Source organism: Bidens hawaiensis, unplaced genomic scaffold (assembly GCF_021521415.1).
Source record: "Bidens hawaiensis isolate Kalapana, Puna unplaced genomic scaffold, B.hawaiensis_p1.1 tig00005897_1, whole genome shotgun sequence".
Taxonomy (NCBI): domain Eukaryota; kingdom Viridiplantae; phylum Streptophyta; class Magnoliopsida; order Asterales; family Asteraceae; genus Bidens; species Bidens hawaiensis.
In genome coordinates, this window is record NW_027491387.1 from 271473 (window position 1) to 283513 (window position 12041).

Consider the following 12041-nt stretch of genomic DNA (forward strand, 5'->3'; position numbering starts at 1 on the left):
CTTTCCAAATAACTCAAGTGTTAATATTCATTTGTTATGATCACATCATATATAAACGAATATTATCGGTGTTTGTCTAGCTTGTTATTGGGTATGACCCGACTTGGATCATAACGTACTAGCCACATCAATTTAATATGTCTCTTGGGCAGACCGAGCCCAACAATCTCCCACTTGCACAAGATACATAGAAGATTGATGCAAGTAGCAAATACCGCCTAACTACGGTTTACTACCCCTAATACGTATGACGAAGTGCCATTCAATAACATCATCCCTTTCAAGTCCCATACTTGAAAATGATTTAGGTGAAACTATCATTTATCCTTTTGCCACAAATGTCATGTTAAATCCAGAGACACAGAGTGATCATTCTCTGTTGATTTAACTTGTCAGGCCTTAGACATTTAACTCTCAACGAATAAGAGGGACAAATCCCATATTGACTACATACGTCTCTCACTATCACCTTGTACTATACTTGAGCTTAGCCTTATGTACTGACATATTTCAGAGCAGCGAAGAACTAAGTCAAAGCATAATAGTCGATGAATATCAAGACCCAATATGTATCTCAGGTCGGAGGATACTATGAAGTTCGCCTTTACTCAAATTTACTTATGATCACAAATCCCAAGGATTCCATGCAGTAAAATTGAGAGCGGGTCAGTCCAATATTTATCCCATAAATATCTATGAACCTTGGCAGCAACCCTTTGCTATATTCAAACCTCATGAATATCTACCAATCCAAGTTCATAATAGTCTTACTTTCACATTTGTTCCCACAAATATGAACGACTACGGACGTTTAGAATAATTCAAATTATTCACGGATTTAAACATACTAAAATGGAACATAACTCAAGAACATGACCATAACCAAAACCATATGATTGAGTTAAAATAAAATTGTTCCAATATCCAAATACAAATTTTGATCAAATCCAATCACTAGAATATCGAAGTCCTAAGGCGCAAGTATGACTCTCATGCTTCGGCCTTTCAAGGAGTTTCGTGAGTGGGTCCGCAATGTTTTGATCAGTGTGAACTTTGCGAATACATATCTTTTCCTTTTCAACTTCATCCCTTATGTAGTTGAATCTCCGCTCAATGTGCCTAGTCTTTTGATGTGCGCGGGGTTCCTTGATTTGAGAAATCGCACCCTCGTTGTCACAAAAGATCTCTAGAGGGTCCTGAATGGTACGAACCACTCCAAGATCGGCCATGAACTTTCTAATCCATGCAGCTTCTTGAGCTGCCAGGGAGGCGGCGATGTATTCAGATTCAGTGGTGGATAAAGCTACCCGTCTTGTTTTGCACTCTTCCATGAGACAGCACCACCATTGAGAACGAAAACGTATCCCGATTGTGATCGAGAATCATCTCGATCAGTTTGGAAACTCGCATAAGTGTAACCCTTTACAACGAGTTCCTCCTCACCAGAGCCATATATTAGAAACATATCCTTAGTCCTTCTAAGGTATTTCAATATGCTCTTAACAGCCATCCAATGGCTAGTTCCCGGATTTTGTTGGTATCGACTTGTCATGCTCAAGGCGCATGACACATCCGGTCTAGTGCAAATCATGGCATACATGATGGATCCTATAGCAGATGCATATGGGATACCACTCATTTTGTCTTGCTCATCCTTTGAGCTTGGACATTGAGAAGCACTCAACATCGTTCCTCTTTGAATAGGTACCAAACCTTTCCTAGAGTTTTCCATCTTGAACCTTTTCAAGATCTTGTCAATGTATGCACTTTGATTCAAACCTATCAACCGCCTTGATCTATCCCTATAGATTCTTATTCCCAGAATATAGGCGGCTTCACCAAGATCCTTTATGGAAAAACAGCTTCCAAGCCAGGCTTTCACACCTTCCAAAGTTGGAATGTCATTTCCAAACAGTAATATGTCATCGACATATAATACCAGAAAGGTAATGATGCTCCCACTAGCTTTCTTATACACACAAGCTTCATCAGCGTTTTTGATAAATCCAAATTTCTTAACTTCATCATCAAAACGGTGATTCCAACTTCTGGATGCTTGTTTCAATCCATAGATTGATTTCTTCAACTTGCATACTTTGTTAGGATGTTGTGGATTGACAAAACCTTCAGGCTGAACCATATAAACATCTTCATTAAGATGCCCATTTAGAAAAGCAGTTTTGACATCCATTTGCCATATCTCATAGTCATAATATGTGGCTATGGCAAACAATATCCTTATAGACTTTAGCATCGCCACGGGCGAGAAAGTTTCATCATAATCAACCCCTTGAGTTTGAGTGAAACCCTTTGCTACAAGTCTAGCTTTATAAGTATCCAAGTTTCCATGCATATCAGTTTTCTTCTTGAAAACCCACTTACTTCCAACCAGCTTGGAATTTAGAGGTGGAGCAACTAAGTCCCATACTTGATTGTCATGCATTAATTGCATCTCAACATTCATGGCTTCTAGCCATTTGTCACAATCAGATTGCGACATTGCATCTCGGTATCTGGTGGGTTCATCCGAATCAACCACGTAGCATCCATCCATGAAAAATCCATATCTCTCAGGTGAGGTGCTAACTCTACCAGATTTGCGAATGTTTTGTGTGTTTTGATCAACCATTTGATCATCCTCAACAACCTCTTGTTGATTGCTAGTGTCAACCAAACGTGTATCAGCTTGTAGTTCTCGATCCTCTTCGAGTTCTACAGTTCTATCAGTTCCTTCCATAAGGAACCTTCTTTCCAAGAACTTAGCCTTTCGAGCTATAAACACTTTATGCTCGCTTGGATTGTAGAAATAATATCCCATCGAAACCGTGGGATATCCTACAAATATACACTTAGTGGATCGTCATTCAAGTTTGTCAGGGGTGTAGATCTTAACATAAGCCTCACAACCCCATACCTTTAAATATGAAAATTTTGGAGCCTTTCCATGCCATATTTCAAAAGGTGTCCTATCCACTTTCTTGGTTGGTGCCATATTTAAAATACGGGCAGCAAAGATCACAGGGAAACCCCAAAATGATAGAGGTAATGAGCTTCTAGCCATCATGGATCGAACCATGTCCAATAAAGTTCGATTCCTCCTTTCGGACACACCATTATGTTGTGGTGTTCTAGGTGGAGTAAGTTGTGAGACAATCCCACAACTCCTAAGATGTTCTAGAAACGCATCATTGAGGTATTCACCTCCTCTATCGGAACGTAGTACTTTGATTGTTTTGTTGAGTTGATTTTGTACTTCATTTTGGAAGACTTTGAACATTTCAAAGGCCTATTTTTGTGTCTTAACAAGAACACATACCCATAGCGACTATAATCGTCGGTAAAGGTAATGAAGTATCTTTCACCATTTCTTGTCATTGTCCTAAAAGGTCCACATACATCCGAATGTATGATACCTAATAAGTCTTTCGCCCTTTCATTTGTTCCATTAAAGGGTTCTTTGGTCATCTTTCCCAATAAACAAGATTCACATTCATCAAATGAATCAACATTTGATTTCAAAAGACCATTCTTTCGAAGTGTATGAATACGATTCTTGTTTATGTGACCAAGACGACAATGCCAAAGAAAAGTATTACTCAAATCCATTTTGAGTCTTTTGGTGTTAGCTTGGTACAACGAGTTATCAATGTATGAGTCATCATGAATTAATTCATAAATGCCATAAAACGACATCGCTTTAAAATAAAAGACATTATCCATGAAAACATAAATACCATTATCAACAAACTTAAAGTCATAACCAGATTGTCTTAATACAGAAACAGAGATAATATTCCTAGTCAAACTAGGGGAATATAAAATGTTTTTCAAAACAATTTCCAAACCATTTGGAAGCTTTAAAACATAATCTACTCGGGCTTGGACGTCAATCTTTGCTCCATTGCCCATGAAGAGACTTATATCTCCTTTCTTCACAATGAATTGCATATGTGAGTTCCACATCCGGTATCCAATACCCATGTGTTAGAAGAAATAATATTAAGATCAATGTGAATCATGAAAGTTGTACCTAAGGTTTGCCCCGCATCCCTCTTAGCTTTCAACTCCTTGAGATAGGTCGGACAGTTTCTCATCCAATGACCTATCTCACCACAACCAAAGCACGGATCCTCAGTGCTAACCTTTAGCTTCTTTGGCTTTGGCTCCGCCTTTGCCTTTCCCTTGAACCCCTTCTTGACTTGCCCCTTACCAACGGCAACCTTTGCTTTTGGTTCCGGGTGATGCCTTTTCTTTGAGCCACCCTCATTGATCGCAAGAACGGGTAAAACCTTTTTACCCATGCCGGCTTCGGCTGTCTTAAGCATTGCGTGAAGCTCACCAATGCTTTTGTCCCATCCGTTCATGTTGTAGTTCATGACGAATGTCTCAAACCTTTTAGTTAAGCCATTTAGGATTAAATCCGTGGCTAACTCTTTTGAGACGGGACAATTAAGCCGTTCAAGCCGATCAATGTGGCTCTTCATCTTAAGTACATAAGATGAAACATATTGGGTTTCTTCCATATGACATGCATGAAGCGCTCGAACCGTTTCGAATCGCTCAACCCGAGCTTGAGTAAGGAACATTTCCTTAAGTTGGGTTATCATGTCATACGCCCCATGATTCTCGAAATCCTTTTGGATCTCGGGAATCATTGTTCCCAACATGAGGCAAGAAACTTGCACCGAATCCTCGGTGTATTTTAACCAATCCGCATAGGCATCCAAGTTATTGACATCGGGTTCATCGGGAATAGGATCGTCTAGAATATAAGACTTCTTTTCTTGCTTGAGAACAATTCTCAAGTTTCGATACCAATCCATGAAGTTGTTAAATTTTAGACGATCCTTATCCAGAATGGATCTTAGTGATAGATTATGCACGTGTGGGATAATTGCGTTCGGTGCGTTGTTTGCGGCCATCTAAAAGAATTTAACAAAGTTCAAATTAGTATTTTCGATATTAATAAAATTTTAATCTTTAATACCCTTTAAATGTCTCCAAGACAATTATTGATTAAAATCTAGAACCCAACGTTTCATTCAAATAGTAGTTAGGTGACCTTTATCCTACTATTCGAATTAACAAGGTAGTCAACGTTTGACAATTGCAACCCTTTGCAACTTCTAGTTTTATGGGATCGGTTAAACATCATATGTTTAGTTGGTATGTTAAATCCCATCAACACCTTTGAACGCCATGTTAAGGTGATCCTATAGTCATGGTTTCAAATCAAGTCGTCCTACTTATACACACGTGTGAGTTTACTCATACAAGTGGTTAGGTGATCCTAATGCCAAAAGTACTTGTAAAATCACCTTAAGATCACAAGTTTTCTTAAAAGTGCTTAGGTGATCCTAACTCACTTTCAAGTCTACAAGTGACTTAAGTGTCGTATAAAAGGATGGTGTTTAACTTGTTTTTAAAAAGGGATTTTAGTTTTCTAAATTCTAGATTGGAAAACTATTTATTGTACCTTTCATTTGCATGCATTCAAATGTATGGTACTTAGTTGAAAAACCCATTTTCAAAGTTCCAATTAATAAAACCCATTTTTATTATGAAATCATTAGTTATTAATAAAACCAATTTTTATTACCTAACGATTTCTAAGGAACCAATTTTATGCTAGTTGATTTTAAGTTGTTAAGCAAACCATATTGCAAATAATAAGTAAATCAACCATGCAAGCATAAAATATACACAACCACTAGTTCATAACCATAGCCTTCTAATATTGACCACACTTGTTGACCGAAGACAAGTGTGTCAAAAAGTCTCTCCTAAGGGACCCAAAAGAACATGCACTTGTGTCGATGAACTCCCACTTGATTCCGCATCCATATGCTCCAAGTGTTTACTCCCGGTGTTGTGGTCTTCATCATTTTATTTGGGCTTCCATCCGTGCATCTTCTTTTACAAAATATATTCTAATACATTCTTCTAGTAAAAGAAATACATCTAATCTACTTATTATTACAAGCCATATGAATGAATAAATAGATTACAAACCCAAATAAATATTACAACCAAATCGAATGAACAAACAACCAACACAATCATTCAACCAAACACAAGGCCATGGCTAGGTTATGAACATCTATTACACATCCAAATATGCAATAATACAAGACCAAAATGGTTCCCCTTTTTGCCTCAAAACTTTCGGCCAAAGCTTAAGCAAACCGAAAGTTTCGGGTTTTGTCCAAACAAACAAAACAATCATCCAAATGACTTGGTTTTTCAAGATTACCACATGCCTGTAAAGTATAACCTTGAAAAACCATGGGGTAACCAAAACCCCTAAAATTTTCGGCCAAATGGTGAAACCCACCATAAAACCAAAAATTTTTGGGTCTAATGAAGCATGCATTCGTATAAGCGGCTCTTGATGCCATTGTTGGGTTTTAACAAGATTATCAAAGTGATAAAATCCCTATTTTACCAAAAACGCAGCGGATATAAAAGTTTTAAATCTTGTTAATATGATATGTATAAAACCAATTTTAAACATGCAAAACCCAAACCCGGATCCAAATACGAATTACACACTATCAAATACATGCACGTCACTATAAGTCCATGCATGTTACTACTACCTTTCAATATGACAAAACCGGGTGAAAGAGATGATGATTGAAAGGTAAGAACTTGAATATGGAAGCTCCTCAAGCTAGCATACCCCAAGCTTCAACAACACACCACTTCTAGCTAGGATTTGCACTTGAAATTTTCTTCTTCTTTTCTTTTGTTGGATGAAAATACCCAAGAGAGGAAGAGATAAAAGTTTACTTGGAAATTATGTGTGTTATGAAAGAATGAAAGAGAAAGACTTGGTTTTATTTAAAGGCATCTTTCTCTCCACCAATAATAACCATTGCATGTCTCCACTCACCTTGCATGTCTCCACTCAAACATATAATAATATTACATTTGAAAGAGTTATTATCTTTTTTTTCTTTTATAAAACTTTAAACATATATATATATATATATATATATATATATATATATCCATACATATATACTTTTATAAGTTTATAACTTATAACTTATAAAGCCTATTATATGTTAAGAGACATGCTTGGTTATTATTATTCACATATTGTTATTTAACCAACTTAAATAACACTATGTAATGTTCTTTCATAAAACATAAATCATCCATATGATTTGTTTATTACACAAGTACATTTTATTTAGAAACCCCTTTCCAAATAACTCAAGTGTTAATATTCATTTGTTATGATCACATCATATATAAACGAATATTATCGGTGTTTGTCTAGCTTGTTATTGGGTATGACCCGACTTGGATCATAAAAGTACTAGCCACATCAATTTAATATGTTTCTTGGGTAGACCGAGCCCAACAGATACTAGGCGTGATAAATTATTGAAATTTATGGGTTTGAGTTCTAGATGGCACATTAAAAGAGAGACAGAAGATGTGTATGAAGATGGCTTTGTTAATGAGATACGAGACGAAACCGAACCTGTCCTAGATGCGTTCTTGTGTAGGCAGCCATCTTTAATTTGATTTTAGTGCAGAGAGTAAACCAAGTCTTTGTTTATCGAAAATAGACAGTGAATTGATGAGTTTCTTAGATAAAAGGAAGAAAGTGAAAAATGGTTGCCTTCAAAAGCTAAACGCCAGTTTATTATTATTATTATTATTATTATTATTGTTATTGTTATGTTATTGTTATTGTTATTTACAAATTGAATTGATTTTGGTGATTTGTTTTGAAGCAGATTAAGCATCCTTCAATATTGGGTGTGTTTGAAGAGATTACGAGTGCTGCAAAAATGAAACAAGTTGTGATTTTTCTTGATTATGATGACACTTTCTCTCCCATTGTTGAAAATTCTGATCAAGCAGACATGCCTCCTGAGGTTTTTATTGTGAGACTTTTTCTTCCTTCAAATGTATATAACGGGACTTCTATTCACGGTAAATAATATGTTTTTGGTTTTATTTCCCTTATTAGTTGTGAAACAAATTAGTAATAATAATTATACTCAAAAGATCATTTAGGATTCTAATTTTGTTGCGAGCGGCGTCATTCGATCCATTTTAAGCATGGTTTGGTCATCAAGACATATTTCAATTGTGTTCGGGTCATTTGACCCTCTCAAGTGTTTTCTGGTCATAAAGATCAATTTAAGTGTGTTCGGGTCATTTGACCCATCTCAAGTGTGTCTGGGTCATTTGATCCATTTTAAGTGTGTTTTAGTTATAATGACCAATTTAAAGGATGTCCGGGTCTATTGGACTATATCAAGTGTGTTTTGGCCACTTAGACCCGTCCTTTGACTCATTTCAAGTTTTTTGGTTTTCATTTTATTATCCACAATTGATCACTTGATGGTGTTTAACTCTTGAATATTAGTTTGTTTTGATGTTGTCAAATGAGGGCAGAGTGCCTAGCTTGATGCAGTTTTTGCTGCATGTTGCTATTGTTAAAAGTGCTGTTTTTGTGTATATATGTGATGTCAAACAACAAAGTTTTTGCTGCATATAATTGCAAAAATGCAGTTTCGCTGCAATTTTTATGATGTCCAGAAGTGCAGTTTTACTGCATTTATAGTGCTCAAAATGCAGTTACAAACTACCTTTATTCGCTACAACAGTTGATCCTTTGTGTTTTTTTCCAAAAAAATTGTGATCTGACACTTTGGTTACCCGAGTTCCAAATGAAAAAAAAACAACCAGTTCATATATAATCATGTGTTCTTTAGATTTGTGAAAATGATTACTATTATGAAGTTTTATAGCAAACACTCAAAATAGAAAAAGATTTTGGAAATTTTATTAGACATGTAGGGATTATGACTTTTGCCTCCAAATCTTAACTTTACTTTATTTTTTGTCTAATCAGTCATTAAAGAACTGTATATAGGTTAAGAGGACATCGACGTCAATTTCAGCTGCTGCCAATCCCACTGGAGTCCGCCATGATAAGTCCAGACTCCAGACCATTAAAGATAAGTGAAATGTAGGCCTATAAACGAATTGAACGAACACGAACATGCCATTGTTCATGTATGTTCATTTAACTTTAAGCAAACACTTAATCGGACAAATATTTGTTTTCATGTTCGTTTGTTTAAAAAATAAACATGTTTGTGTCCTTTTATGTTCGATCGCTCGTTAATAAGCTAAACGGACATAAATGAACATAATTGAACCCTTACACTGATAAGATCATTGCTGAATACATTTTGTATATTTGATTTCCATTTGTTATTGTTTGTTATTGGTTTTTAAGAAAAGGTTGGTTTGCTCTTCTATGTAGGTAAGAAATTGTCATCTCTGCTAAAAATATGGTTAGTGCAGATGGTGATTTCTTGATTGCTAAAGCTGACTAAGAAATTGAAAAAAATATATTGATTTTAAATATGCCTTCCAAGTGCTCGATTAAATGCTTAAAAGTTGGTTTATTTGTTGCACATTTGACTTTACATTTATGTGTTTAAGTTGCCTTGACTGCAAGAGTCAACTACGAGATGAACGTAATTAAAATAACATATTGTTTTGATAGCTATGTTGATGGGCATTTATGTTAGGTAATTATATATTGAATGACGAACTGGCCGGATGTTTCTGAGTATAAAAGGAATTAAATTTTTGTGTTTTAGGCTTTGATGTTCCAAGCACCACTAATTGAATCAACACCATGATAACACTTTACACAATCTGTTATATGTAAGTAAAACATTGGCCATTTGTATTTTCGTAATACTCTAATCAAACCATTGTTGCATTTTAGATATTGATAACAAAGTCAAATAAGTTTGTTGACTTTCACTTTCTCTTTGTAAGAAATCTTGGATTTGGGTAATTTTTTTCTTTGTTACTGAACACTAGATCGAGTCACAATGTTGATTTCTCGCTCTGATAAAATATAAAGGACTCTTATATTGTTTTATGCTTTTATTAAGTGGTGCGTTTCTTGAAGATGCTATGTCTGCTTTGGTGGCATGATGATCGAGAGGATCTCAGAAATGGTAGGTGAAATAATACATACTTGTATGTTTAACATTAACCACATATGCAGAATATGAGCTATGATTTCATTCATTCAAAAGTTAATGAGTTTGAAACTAATAGCTTCTTAAAAGTTAATGAGTTTGAAACTAATAGCTTCTTTTACAATATTAAGGTGATTGAAGAGTGCATTACTAAATAAAGATGTTTTGGGAGTGATTAAAATTAGAAGAAAACAAATATTTTATATTCCAAATGATAAATTTTTAAAAGGGGTTAAAAGTGAAAAAAAAAATGACAATTACTTTAGAAGATGTTTCTTTTATTTTTTTTCTTTCATAAACACTCCCAAACCTCTTCATGAACATGGAGTTAGTTTTTTATTTTAAATTTTTTTTCTTAACAGCTTCAAGAGCAGCACCAATAGCCGATAAACATGAGAATGACCAAAGGTTTTTTTATAAAGCTGCTATGAAGAAACAAATAAGAAAAGTTGCTGACCATTGGGTATATATATATACATATATATATGTGTGTCTCAAAGGACGGGTTGTGGCGTTCTTAAAGTGGGTAAAAATTGATAGGTACAAAACAATTAAAGGGGTTATTCTTAATGTAATTAACAAATGGAAACTTGCCTTTCACTTACTTATACATTGCTATGCATTCTTATAATCCCAATTCCCATATATTTATAATTAAAAATAAATAAATAAATAAATAAATAAACCCGCGTGTCAATAAATAAATAAATAAATAAACCCGCGTGACACGCGGGCTAAAAGCTAGTATATTTATATATGGCTATCATTTATATAATAATTAGATCAAAAATTTTAAATTATACCTTATGATTATATTAGCTTGGTAATTGTTGATGGACCAAATTACCCTTTCTTGCTAATCAAAGGTTTCCCCTTGGGTGTATATAAATATATGGAGAGACTAATTAACATCACACAACATAACCCTAAACCTGACATTATAATTTTCGTCACCCTCTCTCCCTCTATATTATTCGGTTTCTCAAGAACCCTAATCCCCATCACTAATTTACATCCTAAAAGGGAACTCGACCAAGCTGACTATCATGTTGTCTGGATCATTCTCTTATCAACCGTGGCTTCTTTCTCTATTGTGACATGTATGTTTTTAGTTATAGGTTTAACATAATATTCATGTTTTCCATTACCGACACGAAGAACTGATCAACAAGCCTCTCTATTCACACTTTTCCAACTTATAAAAACCTCCTTAAATTGCTTTGTTGATAAGTTAAAATCTATAAGTCCATTATGTTTACAAACAACTTATATAACTTATTAACTTTTTAAAAAGTTAATAATTTATAAGACCATCCGTAGCGGATGGCATTATGTGGCGTTTCGAAGCCATAATGCTTCCCCCCCCACGCATTATTGGCGAGGAGTGTTATGTTCATAAATTTGTGTTGGGGCTCAAACTTTGAGGGGTTTGTGAAAGAGAGGTAGAGAGAGGGGGAGGAGAGAGATGCGTTTTGGGGACATTTTCCATTTCATCCATTTTTTGCAAAATGCCTAAAAGCTAAGGCCCTGTTTGTTTTTGCCTCTTTTCTCTGAATAGAGGAAAACGTCTGATTCGGTCAGACGTAATCAGACGTGAGGCTTTTTTTTTCTGGCATTAAGAGGTTCGGCGTCTTAATAGCATCGAACCAGTAAGAGCTTTTAGTGGGTCTGAAAACCTCTTAACCCAAAAAAAACATACGTTTGTCTCCGGCCTCCATTAACTTCTAACCTGGAGACTAGGCTCCATCTCCGACGACTAGAGGTTCGTCTCTAGCCTCCACCTCTTAATGATTCAGATTTCAGACATTTAAACCACCTCTTAACATTCAGATGTGGTATTCAGATTTAGACTTAAATCTCTAAAAAAACAAACGGGGCCTAACTAAGCGTGGTGCAAAATGCCTAGATATGACTAGTTTTAGTTATGCATGTCTAATGAGACTCAAATAACCTAACCATGAATTACAACCACGTGTAGTGAATTCATCGTAGAGCGGCCCAAAATCA

At 35.3% G+C, this 12041-nt stretch overlaps 1 protein-coding gene across 1 annotated transcript; it reads right to left on the bottom strand.

Moving 5' to 3' along the window:
* Positions 1-3917: 3917 nt before the first annotated feature.
* Positions 3918-5186, bottom strand: LOC143630995 (uncharacterized). The gene is made up of 2 exons (XM_077099865.1): positions 4085-5186; positions 3918-4030 (listed from the first exon to the last, which is right to left on the bottom strand). The coding sequence occupies exons 1-2, from the start codon at positions 4920-4922 to the stop codon at positions 3933-3935; spliced, it is 936 nt and encodes a 311-aa protein (XP_076955980.1). The 5' UTR covers positions 4923-5186; the 3' UTR covers positions 3918-3932.
* Positions 5187-12041: the final 6855 nt, after the last annotated feature.

Coding starts and splice junctions, on each gene's coding strand:
- LOC143630995 (XM_077099865.1), bottom strand. CDS start 4,922: ATGGCCGCAAACAACGCACCGAACGCAATTATCCCACACGTGCATAAT. Junction 4,031..4,084: donor AGGTCATTGGATGAGAAACT/GTCCGACCTATC, acceptor GGCAAACCTTAG/GTACAACTTTCATGATTCAC.